Below are 18714 nucleotides of genomic sequence, written 5' to 3'. Positions count from 1 at the left end.
TGTTATGATAGATATTCAAGTGGCTGCCACAGAACCGCAGACACATCATCACGCAATCACTCATCACAAGCAGACTCAGCTATACGCACTATATACCGGAATCTCCAAGCTGCTACTACACAGACTTCAGACCATCCACAACACCACCTCAAGGCTCATACTCAATCTGCCTTACTGCAACCCCATCCCAGCCCACCTCAGAGAGCTCTACTGGCTCCCCATTCACAAACACAGCTAAATCAGACTCCTCATGCACACATACAAAGCCTTGCACAACACTTAGCCAGCGTACCTGAACAACCGCATACACTTTCACCAGCCTGCTGGGCACCTATGCTCAGTCTCACTCTCATTCGCACACACCTCCGACATTAACAAAATTAGAGCAGGAGGTCGCTAGTTGTACTACATTGCACCCAAAACATGGAATTACCTCTCACAACATATCAGCGCTGCCTCTTCACTTCTGGAGTTCTGCAAGAAGCAGAAAGTCTAGGTCTTCGAATACCTCCACAGGGACCATTTGCCTACACACCTGTTCAAGCATCTGGATACCCTCACAGGTGATTAGTGCACTACACAAATCAACATAACATAACCATGTGAGTGAGAGTGGGAATGTGTGAGGCACAGCATGAGAGAATTATGAGAGGGAATGACAATGAGCGAGAGTAAAATGAAGTGCAAGTGACTGTCAGTGAGAAAGTATGAGTGAGACAGAGTAAGAATGAGTGCTAGTGAGTAATTGTGGGTAGTTAGAATATATCAAAGAGTGAGCGCAAGAGAGTGAATGGGAAACAATTAGAGTGAGTGTGTGAATGTAATTGAGCATGAGTAAGAATGTGGTGCTACGCTTGCAAGTTTGCTGTTGGACCTGGCATACTGAAGTTACTTTTTGACTTTTCAATACATCCATGACAAAACACTGGTGCTGGTTTACTGAAGGCAGTTCGTAGAATAATATCCACATTAGAAAAAGTATTGGTACTGGCATACTGGAGGCTATGTTTGGTATTATGGAACCCATGGTGAAAAACTAGCACTAGAAAACTAGAGATAATTCTTGGTGTATGTATGGCACACATGAAATTTGTTAAATTCACTAATAATAATAAATATGAGATTTCTAAAGCACCTGGTTACTCCATATGGAGTGTCCCCACGCTAGGAGATCAACCACCAGAGTACAAGTGATGAAGAGCTACTTAATTTGTCTAAAATGCCAGGTCTTAAGGTTTTTTGAAAAATCAGATCTGATTTTTCTATCCTCAGATCTAGCAGAAGAGTATTCTAAGTTCCTGGAGCAAACAAGCTGCCCAGATGTGCTCTTTTCCCCCTTGGAACTCCTGAAAGCCCAGCTTTGGCTGATCTGAGACACCTACGAGGTTGGTATGGTTTAACCAAGACATGAAGGTAGGTAGGGCCTTTGTTGTTCAGAATCTTATGGCAAAAGCAAAGAACTTTAAAGGATACTCTCTTACTAATTGTAAGCCAATTAAGTTTGGCGGGGCTGGGCCCAAGGGGGAGCGTGTAGGGATGTTCAGCAGCTGCCGTGCTGCAGAATTCTGTACCATTTGGATCATCCTTAGCCTACCTTCAGTGGCGCCCAGATAAAGTATTTTGCAGTAATCCAATCTAGAAACTAATAGCGCTTGGGTTACTGTCTTCCTAGTGGCTTCTGGAAGGAAGCCTACAATTTTCAGAACACCAAAGCAAATTCCTGCAGGTTGGATATCTGGCTGTCAAACGTGAGATTGTTGTCAAACCAGATCCCAAGGTTCTTGACTTTCTGCTTTGGGATCGGTACTGGCCGTAAGGTATCTGGCCACTGAGCAGTGGACCAGATTAAAGGTTATTTCCCCAAGAAAAGAACCTCTGTTTTCTCAGCATGCAGTTTGAAGCAACTGCGGTTCATCTATTCTGCTAGTTCGACAAATCAGGTTCGAAAACTGGCTGCCGAAGTTCTCTCATCGTTTGTAAAGGTGATGATACGTTGAGTGTCATCTGCGTAAGAAACAATTTTAATGCTGTGAGGTCCAGTCACATCTGCCAGGGGGCACATATGCAGATTTAATACGGTTTGCTAATCCCTGTGGCACCCCCTGCTGTAGGGGAAAGACCTCAGATGAACAAGACTGCTGGACAATCTGAAAGGTACGATTTTGAAGAAAACAAATCAGCCTTTTAAGAGTAAGGTCTGCAACACCTTCAGATCATAGATGTTCAGCCAGAAGGCCATGGGATACGGTTTTGAACACTACGCTCAATTCTAGCATTGTCAATGCTGCAGTCTTACGTTCGTCAGCAATGATTTAAAAGACTCAGAAGCTAGCAGCAGTGCAGATTCAGTACTGTACTGAGGACAAAACACTTCTTGAGTCTAATGCAGAAGGTCATTAGCCTCAATAACCCTCATCAGCTGCTGGTTTACATGTTTTTCCACCACTTTTAAGAAAAACGGAAACATGGAGATAGGCCTGAAATGTTCTGGTTTGGCTGGATGCAGAGTTGGCTTCTTCAGTAAGGGCATTACTGTTACGTGTTTCAGTTTCTGGGGGGCAGGCCTGTTCTAAAAGGTCGTTTAGGTAGATCCCACAAACTAAGTAGTATCACCTCCATTCCCCTCTCCAACATTGAGGGCGAGGCTGGATCAGCGGTGAACCCGATTTTAACTTTGGGTGCTAGAGCATGCAGCTCTTGCAAAGATCGAGTGTTAATATTAAGAAACCCTCTTGTAGAATCAGAGGGTACACGCCAAGTTTCAGGGCCAAATGTCTCTAGCTTCCTTGGGAAACCGAATAAGTCTTAGCAACTTTGTCTAAAACATATTGAGTGATTGAGTTGCAGTTTTCCACTGACGGAGTGATGTTAGGGGATAAACGCTCCAGGGAAGACAAAGATTTTACTATGAGAAAGAGTTTGCGGGATGAATTATGAGCATGCTCTACTTCATGAGCATAGTACTGACTGCGTAAGCCTGATCTGTTTGTGATATATCTTGCGCGCCTTATCACAGTTGTTTTAATCTACAAAGCATTGTTCCTACGCCATGGGTCGCTCTAGGCGTTTGCAAGTCTTCATTAATAGCAGAAGTTTATCACCATTCTGCAGATGGTTTGGAGCAGGTAACATCAAAGGTGCAATGCAGTCTAATGCTTTGCTAATCCAATTTTCTACTTGCAAGTTTGCTGTGTCTATGCAGTCTCTAAGAATTGGGCCGTTAGCACTCAAGGCTGCTGTTAAGGCAGCTGGGGTAACCCTGGATCACTTTCACATTTGTCAGTGCTGGCCACCTGATGGCATAGAGGTTGGAGCAGATACAGCAGTCTGAAAAGGAAGAAAAAAATGGTCTGACCATACCACAGGTATAGGAGGATCCACACTCGCACAAGCAGAGTTGGCAAATATAGGGTCCAAGATATGTCCTTGCTTGTGTGTAGGAGCGTGAATCATTTAGGTAAATTGGAATTCTTCTCAGTTATCAATGAGAGAAATAACCGATTGACACGTGGTATCCTCAAAATGAAGTTTGAGGTCGCCCAAAATTAGGAAATTAGAGTATCGTATCACATATCCAGGCAGAATATCAGCCAAAGCAGAGATAAACTGTGAGACCGGACCAGGCTGGCGGTAAATCAGAAACCCAGCTAACGTACAGTTACTGGATAATGTCACAGGAAGTAGTTCTTGACATAAGGGAGGACAATATTGGCAAATGGGTGGGGGCGACCATGACAATACTGTCCCTGACATACAAGCCGTACGTTTCGACATAAGAGTCAGGCTTGGCATATGCTACCATTTACTGCAAAATTATGACACAGGCAAATTGCATGTAATATTTGGCTTACAGGGGCAGGCATCACATATTTGGACACACATAAGAAAATGCTGGTCATGGCCAGTGGAGGTAACGTTTGATATATTGGGACACCTACAGCACATTTTAAGAAGAATGTGGTCAGCTCCTGGGAAGTGTGAGGTTTTATTGGCCTGGTATACCATGAAAGGGCTTGAAGATTTTATGAGCACCCTTTCTAAGTGTATGACATTAATGGGCAAATTGTGCTGTAAAATGTACTAACTGATCCATCCCACTTTCCTTCAAAATTCTATAGGGAAAGATCACAAAAATCCCCTGAAAAGAGGTATGGCTCACTTGATTCTCTTGCTCACTATAATTTAGAGGAAGTGGTATGCCCTACCACGTTCGGAAATCATGTCAGCACTCTAATATAGGTGATATCCAAAATAGACATTTGATTGTGTTATGTTGTCATATTAATCATGCAGCCGGAATTTTTGTGTTGTCAATTGATGTCTTCAGGGCTAATGTAAAATGACATCACTTCCTAGGAGCATTCAGGGTCAATGGTCATGTGACCACACTTTCTGTGATGTCAATGTCAGAGAGTGTATGATGTTTACTGTATTACCCCATGGGGTCACTTAAAGTTTGGCAAGATTGAAGAAGCATTTAGAGTAAGGAAGCTGCTGCTTAACTGCTGGTGGCAGTATGGGCCATTTCAGTTGTGGTCTATGAAGTGGGGCACCCATCTACAACAAAGTGCTGAGTAGGCAAAAAAAGCTTATGGTAGCCAGGATTCTGTTGAGGCACATTCTCCAGAGAGATCTTCCACAGGTATGCGGTAGTAACTAAATATGGCACTTGGTCCACTGTCAGCGGCAAAGGTCAGGGGCTTTGCCGGCTTGCCAGGCTGGCTTAAGTGAACCCGCTGAGGTGCAAGTGCTTTGGTGCATTGTGTGTTTGTCCGTAGTTTAGCAGTCAATGGGAGGATGTCTTTAGACATGCCCTTGCCCATCGAGTAAGAGAAGGGTGGAAGAAATATAGGGTTTCCCATCAAATGGAGAGGAGGGTGGTGTGAATCGTTTTGCCTCCTGCCCAGAACAGAGCGGAGTTCAAATGTTTGCGTTGTCTTTGCAGGTTTAACGTTAGGGGGTGTAAGGCTACCCCACTGCCTAACACGTGTGCGCTGTTAAAGTGAAACCTGATGCTTGGGGTCTTGCTGGACCGACAACTGCACTGGCCAGTGTCTGCCTTTCCTATGTCTTAGTGGCAGTTGTGCTTGTGATAAGGGGCAGTGTGAGTTGCTACTAGTCCCCTATAAAATTGTTCTCAAGGCCGAGCCTAGAGCGAGTAAATAAATAAAATAGTCTGATTGGGACTTGGGAGTTGGGATTAGCTGTGCTTTCTAGTTCAGTAGTTCTTAACCTGTGGTCTGTGGATCCCTGGGGCTGGGGGGGAGCAAAGCATACTCAGGAGCTTTGCAACTGTACAGAAAATTAAACAATTTTAACAGATTAATAAAGTGTACATAAATAAAGAAGCAAAATGTAAAATTTAAAAACGTTCTATAAATATGAAAGAACAGTTTTCCAGTTAAACTCATTGAACATGCTTAGGCCTGGGTCCCTGGCTTCCAGTGATGACTCAGTGGGATTCCCCACATTCCAATAATGATTCATTCAGGAGCCCCAGATTCGAGTAAAAATTAAATGGGTGTCCACAGAAGTCAAAAGGTTAATAACCACTTGTCTAGCCCGTTGAGGGTATTCCGATTTTTACCCTCTAATTCTGAACTGTGTTTTAGCTTGTCCTGAAACTTCTGGGTCCAATGTTTCCCTTTATTTGTGTTTCCTCTGTTTCCCAAACCAAAGGTTCTCGCATCATTGCTGTTTGATCAGATTTCGTTTGTTCATTTCATTAATGTTCTTATTAATTTGCTGGTTGGCATTAGGTTGGTGTGGTGAAACAAGGTATGCAAGGCCAGTAAACAGACTACAAAGAATTGCAATTCTAGAACCCTCGCTATCTGAGAAACCCATTGGTGAGAGGCTGTATAGGCCAATGTACCATTATGGTAGCTTTTATATAATTGGCTGTATTCCATTTTGTTGCTTCTCAGGTCTAGAATTTTCTTCTTCTGTTCTCCCATGATCATTTTTCATTCATATAGCAAACTGACCACCCCTCACCTCCCCACTGTTATCACTACACCTTCCCTCTCCTTCTTACATCATGGGTTATCCTTGATAGCATTAGCCACAAACTGAAATAAAAATTGTATGAAAAGGGAATATATATTTCTTATGAAAGCATTTCATGTACACAGAAAGTAGCAGAGAGTTTCTCTTGAGTTCAAGATTTTCATGAGTGGGATTATCTTTTATGGGATTTATTTGTAATCTTTCATATGATTATTGACTTTGCGTTTCATTGTCAACAGAGTGTGTCCAAAAATATGTAAGGGTAGGGCAAACTACACATACTACAAATCGTAAGACATCCACTATTATTTAGCTTGCTTCTCTTTTCCTCCTCTTCCACCTAACATTTTCACATATCCCCACTGGGAAAATGGCATACAGTTTGCAGTTGAGAGATGGATATTAATAGTAACAAGTTCAGAAGCATCTCTCTGTTTCTGTACAGTCCACCTGCGCAGAGCCTTGTTGTGTTCTGTCGCACCTTAACAGGTCGATGATACACCTAAGCTATTCTGTGATGTTGTTACACAAATGTATCTGTTTGTCTCAGTATTCAATATCTTGTCTTGTCACGGAATGTAAGCCTTTGAGATAATCTTTCTCGACATCAAAAACTGCAATGTCACCTCAAGCTCAGAATGTCTTTCTTATTTCCACGTCCACAGTGTTCTGCCAAAGAGGCAGTGTCCAACCCAGAAGAATAATAACTCTTCCACAGTTATTTTCTCGGAGGAGCCTTCTCATGATCCCCACAAAAATCTCCTGTTGCTGGACAAATGACAGGAGACTCCGTCCCCTGCATCCTCAACAATGAAACAACTAATCAGTCTGATCTAGAGACAGAGCCTGTCCTAATGTAGGGCTACTTTACACCAAGGCCCAGTTATGAGTTGCATATTACTGATGAGGTGCAAAATACGCACTTACCTATACCTTGTGGTAACACCCTACCAGTACAGCACGATTAGAAGGTAAATCCCTCAGAATGTGGAATAACTGTGCAGATCTGGAACTATCAACCAGAATTCCACACAGTGTTTCTTACTCTAGTGGTGTACCACACATTTATTTCCTGTTATAAGCAGTTGGTAAATATGTCCGGGGAGACACAGGTGGGATGCATGGGGAAAGGAAGTGGGCCACGAAGGAAGACTTTTCACAGCAAGGTGGCGCATTTAATACTCCCCCTTGTCTGGGTTGCTGTTGTATCCCAGGCCTAACACAACTTTACTATTTTTTTTTCTTGAGGGTCCAGTGTTCCTGCACCTTGTTTTATCCCGGATGAGATACTACTCTACCCAACCCATAATGAGACTTCTAAACACCAGCATCATCTACACATTCTCAGCCCATAATCACACCCTTGATACAATATATGTAATACCCCAAAAAAGTCACATTATTGATTTCACCGTGGCCCTAACTTTGAGTGTTTGAAATTTCACCAAGAGCAATAACTGCTTGTGAAATTTCACCAACTAAAATTCTGAGTGTCTCAGGGCAAACTGATCTGGTTTGCAGTCTCCTGCCCTGATAACTCTGAACTCAGAATGTGTATATGATGCAGGGGCTGGATCTGCGGACAGGAGCACAGTCCTACCCCCACCTGAGCCTACAGCAGTGAGGAGGGGAAGTAGACTCATCCTCTAGGCAGGTACAATTCTGCCTTAACCAATTGACCACTCCCTCCTCAGCACCCGCCCCTCCTACTCCGCTGTCACTTTCTGTGTGCTGCAAGCAGGCATATAATGTTAGAGGTTTTCTTCCCAGAGTACAGGGAAAATTAGCACGGAAAAGGATCCTTGTATTACTGTGACTCCGCAGCTACTCCCCAGTCTAGGGAGAAACTTGATCATCAGAATTAGGTGTATCGAAGACTCCAGTACCCTTGTGTCACCATACTAAGTTCCAGCATCCTCGTAATGAGGGCCGCAGGATAGTTCAATGGCAACTTGATTGCTGTCTTTGACTTGAGGATTCCACCAGGCTTCTCCCATATATACTGCCCCACAAAATACGGATAGCAGTTGAAATTAGCATTGAAATCAACTGTCTAAAGTCAAAACCAACTTAAAGTATTACTGAAAACCTGGGTGGTTACTAATTAGTCAAATGTTTTTCACATGTGCAGGCCCTACATTAGACTTAATATCTATACATATCATTATAAGCTCAGATCTTATGGTGCCACCGCAGGCAAGGTCTGATCACATGATAATTACCTTCCTAAATATGTTCTACAGTTGCACCTGTAAAACAAGTGAAACGATCAGCCTGTTCCAAGAAGACAGTACAATCACATAAATGAGGAAGCATTAAACAAGACAGAAAAAAGTTATACTAGACCTACAAAATCACTTGGGCCCCCCATACTCTGCACCACAGAATAACTACTTCACTCAAAACTCTCCTGAGATCAGAAAAAAAATAGTCAACAAACAATGTGAAAACTTGGAGCCTGAGTCCAGCCACCTGGAACTCCAACTCAGAAACACAAGGTTGACTGCAAAATGCAAAACAGGGGTATCAATAGAGCAAAAAAGTCCTTACTAGCAAATGTATCAGTTAAGAACCAAATCAAATTAGGAATCTACAGTGTGTGCCATCACCACCTCTCACCCTTCCCCCCACCCCCCCTCACCCTGTATATTTCTCTTGTCCTTCCACCGGATAGGAGTGGATCAAGTATCGAGGCCAGCCAAAGGATCATCATGCTGTAGTGCTTTCCTCTTATTTAGTTTCTAAGCACTAACATAACACAACAGAAATGCACTTCTGAGGTCAAAGAAGACTTTTATTCTTGTTATATGAATGACGAATTAGTAGCTTTCAAGTCCGCGTTAATCAAACAAAATATATCAGTTTGCAATATACACAGCAGGTTATATTTATAAGATATTGAATGCAAAGCAAAACAAATACTTCACCGTGTAGGAACTATTTACAGCTACATCTTTCTAAGGTCTGCAAGCTGATGACCCCTGTCAGCCGCGAGAAAGAGTGTCATCTACCCACACGGGATGCTGGCAGCTGGCGCCAAGCTCCAGCACGAGGTCCGGCAGATTCGAATCTGACTCTCTGCAGCCTGTTACATTCGTTACAAAGGTGTGCCCCCTCCTCTCAGACCTGGGAAACTGAGCAAGCCTTTTGGAGACTGGCCAGGTCTCCAAGACTACTCCTGTTCCCAAGCTCAAGGGAAGAGAAACAACGCCCATGTACTCTCTCTTATCAGGTCTAGTCTACTGTGAGAGCAAAACATCTTGGTTCATCTGGTGCAAAAACACAGCTTGGAAAAATACAGCTTGGATTCTCAACTGCAATGTCTAACTCCACGTTAAAGGCAATGGGCAGCTAACCTAAATATCAAATGCAATGTCATGTTAAAGGCAATAGGCAGCTAACCTAAATATCAAATGCAATGTCTAGTGTCATGTCAAAGCCAATAGGCATCTAAGCTGAATACAAAATGCAATGTCTTATATCATGTCAAAGCCCATAGGCAGCTGAGCTGAATACAAAATGCAATGTATAATATCATGTCAAAGCCAATAGGCAGCGGAGCTGAATATGAAATGCAATGTATAATATCATGTCAAAGCCAATAGGCAGCGGAGCTGAATATCATGTCAAAGCCAATAGGCAGTTAAGCTGGATACAAAATGCAATATATAATATCATGTCAAAGCCCATAGGCAGAATATCTAATAGCATGTCAAAGTCAATAGGCAGCTAAATTGAATACATCATGTCAAAGTCAATAGGCATGCAATGTCAAAGCCAATAGGCGGCTAGACTGGATACAGCATGTCAAATCCAATAGGCAGAATACAGAATGTAATGGCTAATGCAATGTCAAAGCCCATAGGCGGCTAAACTGAATACAGAAAGTAATGGCTAATGCAATGTCAAAGCCAATAGGCGGCTCAACTGAACAAAACATACCATGTGCTACTGGTGAACATTGAGCAACTAATATGCGCAGTGGTGAAACACAAAGTCATTGGTCAAAACAAAACTCCATCAAATAGCAGGACATTCCGCCCTTTGACCAATGAATTTTTGTTTCACATATCTCATATTTCAAACAAACAAAAAAAACATCAGCACAAAAAAACATTATGATCAAAGCAATCCCTGTAAAGCAATAGAAGTGAATTAACACATTGATTTCATAACCTTTCACATCAGATACATCTACATAGAAAAGACTGGGCAATTTTTTTTTTCTGAATGAGTCTCTAATTCAACAGTGTTAGCAATTTGATGTGGCATGAGTTCTACTCATGTAAAGGTGCACGGTCCACCTGAAAGGTTTGCTGGAAGGTAAGCAAAAGTCAGAGTTCCATACGAGAGGGGAAAAAAAAAAAAACACAGCAAACAAGTTGAACTTGAACTGAAGGCGCAGTTTGCGCAAAATGGATCCATGGTGCTGGCACTTTACTCAGCCAGGTTCAGGTTGGGGATTCGGTCCCTTCCCCGACCCCACACGCACACACCGGAAGGGGGACCACACAGCGCACTCAGGGACAGTGGCGAAACGTGGTCGGATCTGCAAAAGAAACAAGTATGACTTTTCTTGCAAATAACATTTTTCATTTAAACTGCACCCTTCCTCTTTCTTTCCCTGTTTTATAATCAGCAGGACGTTTTTGGGGCCCTTTGTTATATTCTCTGCAGGTTCTGGAGGGTCACTTGGGGCTTCAGCCCACACATCAGTACTGAGGTTTTTATCTGCTGCGCCACAGCTTCCCTTTTCTTGCACTGTCAGAAGGGCTGGGGCAGACTCATTCTTTACCAAACCTCCATTCACTGCACTTTTGCCAATTTGGGCCATTCTGTCTCCAATTTGTATGAATAAATCAGATTCTTTTCTAGGTATCAGCATAATTTCGATTTTTCCTTGGTAATTTGCAGCAATCACTCTCCCTAAAACCTGATCACTTTGCCATTTCTGTGTAACTTTCCTCTCCCCAACTGCTCTGTGACTGCTTGCATGACAGATTGCTTTTGTGCATGCTGCACAGTTTTTATCAAATCTAGGGGAATGGGCATCTCTCTCATCTCTGCCCACCTGTAAGTGGCTTTTTCTCTCAGCTGCTGGGGCACCCACTTAGCCATCCCCACTAAGGCAGAATTCTGGGTGTACACTTCTCTCTCTGCATTTTTCTCATTAACATACACGAATTCAAATGGTGCACACAGTTTCATCGGTAATTCTTTTATCTGTGGTACTCTAGCCCTGTCTTGCAAGTACCAGATCCATTGTATGATTCTAGCTAGGGGCACTATTTTCTTTCCTTGTTCATGATTTAAATGTACATAAGTATTTCCTTCTTGCACTGTGCAAAAACCTAAAGTCTGCATTATTTCATTTGCCAAATCACACGCGCGCAGCTGCATATAATTTTTCACAGTGACCATATACAAAAGTGTTAGGATTTCACTCAAATGAGGGCTTTTCTTTTTCCAAAAATCAAACAAGCTAATGAAACTCGGTGTCTCAGTGCAGCTCGGAGCTGTCTTAACCCCCTCATTACTGGAATGGGACAAGAAAGATTCTTCAAAAACAGCCCTTTTATAACTTTCAGTCGGGCTAATTTGCTCACGTAAATTCCTATTTTCATGTTCCAACTTCCTACATTTCTCCTGCATTTCTCTGTAAGCAGATAAAGGTATCCAGACCTTTCTGTCATCATTACTTCCAAAACACACGTTTTCTACATATATACAACGGGAATTATTTCTCAAAACAACATCAGGCATTTTAGCTACACATGCATTTTCTTCTGTAATTCCCCAAACAGAAAACAATTCACAGTTTTTCTTAGCACCATCAGGCAGTTCATCAACACATGTATTCTCAGACATGGTCTGCCGTGCTACTGTGATTCTCCAAACAGAAAACAATTTCTGTAATTCTCCAAACAACAAAAAAACAATTACACTTTTAAAGTGTGCACTTAGAAATCTACTAACTCGTCAAACCCCTTCTTAATCACCTCTTAATGACCGACACCCCACGACCTCTGGTACCAATTGTAGTGCTTTCCTCTTATTTAGTTTCTAAGCACTAACATAACACAACAGAAATGCACTTCTGAGGTCAAAGAAGACTTTTATTCTTGTTATATGAATGACGAATTAGTAGCTTTCAAGTCCGCGTTAATCAAACAAAATATATCAGTTTGCAATATACACAGCAGGTTATATTTATAAGATATTGAATGCAAAGCAAAACAAATACTTCACCGTGTAGGAACTATTTACAGCTACATCTTTCTAAGGTCTGCAAGCTGATGACCCCTGTCAGCCGCGAGAAAGAGTGTCATCTACCCACACGGGATGCTGGCAGCTGGCGCCAAGCTCCAGCACGAGGTCCGGCAGATTCGAATCTGACTCTCTGCAGCCTGTTACATTCGTTACAAAGGTGTGCCCCCTCCTCTCAGACCTGGGAAACTGAGCAAGCCTTTTGGAGACTGGCCAGGTCTCCAAGACTACTCCTGTTCCCAAGCTCAAGGGAAGAGAAACAACGCCCATGTACTCTCTCTTATCAGGTCTAGTCTACTGTGAGAGCAAAACATCTTGGTTCATCTGGTGCAAAAACACAGCTTGGAAAAATACAGCTTGGATTCTCAACTGCAATGTCTAACTCCACGTTAAAGGCAATGGGCAGCTAACCTAAATATCAAATGCAATGTCATGTTAAAGGCAATAGGCAGCTAACCTAAATATCAAATGCAATGTCTAGTGTCATGTCAAAGCCAATAGGCATCTAAGCTGAATACAAAATGCAATGTCTTATATCATGTCAAAGCCCATAGGCAGCTGAGCTGAATACAAAATGCAATGTATAATATCATGTCAAAGCCAATAGGCAGCGGAGCTGAATATGAAATGCAATGTATAATATCATGTCAAAGCCAATAGGCAGCGGAGCTGAATATCATGTCAAAGCCAATAGGCAGTTAAGCTGAATACAAAATGCAATATATAATATCATGTCAAAGCCCATAGGCAGAATATCTAATACCATGTCAAAGTCAATAGGCAGCTAAATTGAATACATCATGTCAAAGTCAATAGGCATGCAATGTCAAAGCCAATAGGCGGCTAGACTGGATACAGCATGTCAAAGCCAATAGGCAGAATACAGAATGTAATGGCTAATGCAATGTCAAAGCCCATAGGCGGCTAAACTGAATACAGAAAGTAATGGCTAATGCAATGTCAAAGCCAATAGGCGGCTCAACTGAACAAAACATACCATGTGCTACTGGTGAACATTGAGCAACTAATATGCGCAGTGGTGAAACACAAAGTCATTGGTCAAAACAAAACTCCATCAAATAGCAGGACACATGCCCTGCAGACTGCTGAAATATTTCTTTCCAGTACTTGCTGTCTATCCTAACAACATACTTAAAGCATCCATTACATAACCACCTATTATTTAACCTGTCATTAGGTACAAGGAATATAGAACGCGTTGGCTAATATCAGGGAAGATCTCATCATCAGCCTAAAGTGAACACAGGCCTTCTTGACACTCTTCAACTTCTCTGGTGCCTGTGACACCACACCACACAGTTTTCTACACCGAATGGACCTACTTGTCTGATGCAACTCTGTAGTTGGTTTATTCTATACTTTCCATTGCATTAGAAGAAACATTGATTTAAAGAATGGCATGGGCGATCCCTCAGATCTGCCCTCTCCCCTCCAGTTCTAGAGTTTAATGTTTCTGTTGCGTTGCATACTTGCGGATTATCAGGGCCACGTCCAAATGTATAGAGAGAGCAAAACCACATCTGTCTCATGCAAGATCCAAAAAATCATTATGAAATGCAAGAAACATTCTGTGACTGCTCGCAACCCACCATGGCTCAGCCTACCACCCGCCTCCTAGACACCTCTTACTGTGGATCGCAGGTAGGTACAATTCTGTGTGAGAGATTTCCAGTGTTCATGGACAGTACTTTTTATTATTTTTTGCTACCTGGCACGTAGCCAGATCATACTGAAAAACATCATTCAACTTTACTTTTATTTATGTTTTTTACTGCCTGTAACGTGTGCAAGTCAAATTGAGAAATTTTGTCCAGCGTCACAAGGGCTGAAATGTCAAGATTTTACCTGACTAATAGGAGTAATAAAATAAGCATCCACCCATAAAATATAGCGGATTTAAACGGTATGTGCAATACAGCATGAATAAATAGGATATTTAGGAATAGTGAAAAAAAATGGGCAACGAAATGGAGAGCATGAAATAAAAATACTACAAGAGGTTTGGGCCACAGTAACAGAACACACAAATGTAAGCGTAAAAGTACAATGATCTAAAGCAAGAAATAATAATTAGATTAAAAAATAGAATAACTAGGAAAGAACAAAGTAGAGGCGTGGTCAGATAAGTAACACAAGTAGTACACTGAATAGCAAGAATAGAATGCAAAAATATAGCAAAACAGTAAAAAATGTGGAAAGCAACAGAAATGTTACTGTACTTAGGTCGACAGTATTGACCTCCAGAAGTGTTGCATTCTCCTACTTCTCCTAGCACTACTCCATCACAGAGTAAGTATATATTTTCCATTCTTAATTCCATCCCTACATATTATTATTTATTTATGTGTGCAGTTTTCTGTAATGTAAACTTGGCATATGAGGAAGGGAAGCTCGAATGAGTAAGACCAGTTAGTTGGGGCAAGGGAATGGGGTAGAAGGAAATAAACTCAGCCTAATACAGTTCAGACATTGTTCAGTAAATCCATGAAGGACTTTTAGAATAGACAAAAGCAAGCTGAAGAGGTAATGGATGGTATCAGTGGAGGGGTACAGAAGGTCAGAGAAGTCACTGATATTGGAAGGAATAAAGGTCAAGAAGAGGAAACTAAGTGTAAGGTATTGAATACAGAGTATAGAGGCGGTAAGATCAATCTTACAGTGGCAGTAGGGAAGGTTTTCCTTACGTACTAAGCGGTGCTTAGCAACAGTTACAGCTTGGAAATTCAAGGAGGAGTTGTTCAACAGCCTTTACCAAAATGTCTTTGTCCCTTACCTAGGCTTACCATGTGACCAGGTAGTTGAGATCTTTTTATGGTGCAATATAGTGACCATGTAGCAACCACACACTGAACTAGAATTATAAACACTATCAAATAAATTATGTGATAATCAATAGACACATAGTTTAGAAAACTTGATAGGAAGACACTGAATGCAATTGAGAAAGAGAACACAAAAGAAAAAAATGGAGCATGTCAAATGGAGTTAGCGATTACCAGGAGCAAGAGTAATCATAGGTACATAACAAGCATAACCAAAACTAGAGTTTCAAAAGAGAAAGAATAATGAATATAAGAATAGTCAGAAATAGAGGAAGATATAACCACAAGCAAATCTTGCAGTTAAAAATGTAACCATTTGATGACACAAAAGAGAAGTTGAAAATACATATTGGGTATTAAAAAGTAGTAGAGCAAACAAAGATTGAAGGAAATGGAGCAAGAAAGCATGACAGTCCGTAGTGATCCTGTGAATAAATACTTAACATCGCATTCTGCCTAGGTCAGTCGTATACTCTGTCACAGGACTGCAGTTAGTGGCTCTTGGACGGTGTCTCGAGCTGTAGAAAAACAGGTTTACAGTATACAACGACAAAGGAACAGAAGTAGTAAAGGCACAGACTACCGAATCAAGGCATGAAATAACAGGACAAAGCTCAAAGAAATAGTTAGAATGGAAACATAGCGCTAGGAATAGCACAGCAGACAGCGCATTCTATAAGAAAGTGAGCATGAAGAATTAGAGCTGCCAGTGCAAAGACTAGCACTAAATCGTGGAACGTAGTAATAATATCCAGGAATTAAATAATTGAAAGATACCATACAAATATAAAGCACATTGGATTAGTACAAAAACGTGAGCACAAAAATATACTACAGGGTACAAAGCATGCAGAAGTAGTGTCATGAATCACAAATAAAACTGCATAATTAGCAAGATAAAAGATATCTAAAGCACGCAGTCACGATCAATAATGGCACGGGTAACTAAAACAATAAGTTTTGGGATTTAATGCAAGAACTAACAAAAACTATTAAATGCAGAAATTGAGCCTGTAAAATAGCAATAGGAGAAGCTAGACAGTACACTGAAGTATTACGACGGAAAAAGGATAAACATAGAAATAAAGCATTCAATAGAGCAAAACGTCTATCCGACACAGAAGGAGGCACCAACCTATCAAATGAAGCACATATAAATTAGGCAAACACATAGAAGACACAAAGCATATAGCTGCCTTTTTTTGCATATAATAAATTATTATTTTATTCCACACATAAGGCCTAACATCATCTTGGGCTTCAATCGATAATGTATTGAGTACATTATTATGATTTCACAGAACAAATTATGTTGACCACATCTGAGGTTAATATTTGCACCTCTACTTTTTCACTTCACAGGTCATACTTTGAAAATCACTGGCAAGACTATCTGAAGAAGAGAGATCTTTTTGATGGCACAAGACCTGCTGTGTTCCCAGAGGCCTACGGTGTGGCAGAGCGGGACAGTTTCTATAAATCGGTCAGCTACAGCGGCTGGGGTGGGAGCAGCGGTCATGATGCCCCCATGATTGCATACGATGCCATTCTAGGTGCGGGCGATTCATGGAAAGAGCTAGCAGACCGTGCATTTTTCCATGGTGGTGATAGTGACTCCACGGCTGCTATTGCTGCCTGCTGGTGGGGGGCCATGTATGGCTTCAAAGGTGTAAACCCTGCCAATTACAAAAATCTGGAATATCGCAAGAGGCTGAAAGCAATGGGACAGGCTTTGTGTAATCTCTGTTAAAACGAGGGTGGCTTAAGGCAGAAAAATAATTTCTCACAGATGCTAAATGTCTGCTCTTTGAACTTTTAAACACCCTGATGCCTTTTTGAGTCTGATTCGCTAGCAATTTACAGTCAAACTGCTGCACGTCATCGTTTTTTTCTGCTACTTTGTCATAATATTGATTACTTCAATAAACTTGATTAATGTTAACAGTTTGTTTTTGTGTTTTTAAACAAAGTAAATTTAGGGGATGTGACGCTTCTTCTCGTTCTCACTCTCACCACCGTCCGAATTCGCGCGCAAAAGCCATGTACACATATTCCCCTACCCACAACAGGGAGCTGACTGTCGAGGGACGGCATGGCTAAGCCTGTTGCTCAGAAACCACGCTCAGGATCAGGCTGCGACGAGGCCATGCTGCACAAATTGGCGATTGGTACCGACTGAGGGTCCCAGAAGTGTAAGAAGCTCATAGACCAGATTGATGCCTCTGTGGGTGGTAATATAGCCTGGGGACCTGCTCCAGCTGTAGTGCTAAGCCCTGCCCTTGGCCTTAGACAGAGTCAGGGTGGACCGGGAGATCAGGGGCAATAGGAGTGCGGAGGCATGGCCAGGACTGCTGAATTGAAACTCTGAGTGAAAAGGCGGGAGGCGCTGCATCACCAGACTCCCCCTCCCCCAACCCCTCTGATGACAGACTCTGGAGCTGAAGGTAGCAGTGGATTTCCCAGTGGGGCTGGATGGCTGACCAGGGGAGGGCCTGCAGGTGAGGGTGCTGAGCGAGAGAGGGACAGCTCTAGTTGTGGTGGTGGAGTGGAGAGAGTGCTGGACAAGTGTGGGCACCTGTGACTCCCAATGAGTCAGAGGTGGCCTGGGAGACTGGGGCCCCACTAGGCCACATACTACACATACAGCATGTTGGATTGAGGCATGCAGAAGCGCTGGCAGTCTTGATATTGGATGATTGGTAGGGCAGTGCGCTGAGTGAGGTGAGCGGGTCACCCATACGAACAGAGCAGGTGTGACCGCTTCCTGGGCCTGCCACACAGTGCATGATTCATGCGTACTGGGGGGGGGGCGTGCTGCACCAGTGCGGTGCTCCAGACCAGTAAGATTTATAAGAGCATTTTGCTAATTTGAGGCATAGCTACAGCCAACAAGACAGATCCTCAGGGCACTTGCTGCAGGTCCCCTGACACAGCCACCAGTGTATATCTTCCATGATCACACCCATGAAAAGGCATTTCTAACTGCTCATGTAAACCATGGCGACTACAAAATCCAAAAAGAATGCAAATGTCAGGGACATTCTGACAGTGTCTGCACAGCAAAAACCGCTAAAGATGTGCCCCAGCCATCAGATCGAGGGACAGCACAGCTTCTTCAATTAACTGCTGAGAAAGAGCCCCTCACTAAAATGCTCATGGAATCCTTATTTGGCATCGGCGGGAAGACATTCAAGCCATTAGGCAGAACTTGATAAAGGAACTGAGAGGTCAAGCAGGATTTGACAGATATTGGCACCAGGGTCTCAGCGTTAGAAGACACCAGAGATGCAAGAGAAGGTGAGATAGAGATGCTAAGTGAGGAGGTTCTGGTACCAACACAAAGATATTGAGGTCTATGGGGAAGATTTAGACAGCTGCTCCAGGAGATAAAACATCCACATGAGAGGAGTTCCACTTAACACAGAGGACCAGAATCTCACCCACTATGTGCTTTCAACACATCTTAGCAAACAATAATGATGCAGCCATTGAAAGTGAAAGAGTACACAGGTTCAGTCATAGATGCACATCAGGTACCAGAGTGCCGGACATACAGGCATGCATCCACTGCTTTTCCGTGAAAGAAGATAGCCTC

The 18714-nt window shown here is 42.4% G+C and overlaps 1 protein-coding gene across 11 annotated transcripts in view; it reads left to right on the top strand.

Moving 5' to 3' along the window:
- Positions 1-17061, top strand: part of ADPRH (ADP-ribosylarginine hydrolase) — a 108524-nt gene extending 91463 nt beyond the window's left edge. For all 11 annotated transcript variants that reach the window (XM_069225719.1, XM_069225721.1, XM_069225723.1 and 8 more), the window contains one exon: positions 16482-17061. In XM_069225719.1, the coding sequence (XP_069081820.1) occupies positions 16482-16869 (388 nt within the window). In that variant the 3' untranslated portion in view covers positions 16870-17061. The remainder of the gene's footprint in view (positions 1-16481) is intronic.
- The last annotated feature ends 1653 nt before the right edge of the window (positions 17062-18714 follow it).

The sequence above is a fragment of the Pleurodeles waltl genome, chromosome 3_1 (assembly GCF_031143425.1).
Source record: "Pleurodeles waltl isolate 20211129_DDA chromosome 3_1, aPleWal1.hap1.20221129, whole genome shotgun sequence".
NCBI classification, from domain to species: domain Eukaryota; kingdom Metazoa; phylum Chordata; class Amphibia; order Caudata; family Salamandridae; genus Pleurodeles; species Pleurodeles waltl.
The sequence above is the reverse complement of the archived record's forward strand: the minus strand, read 5'-3'. Positions and strand labels throughout refer to the sequence as shown.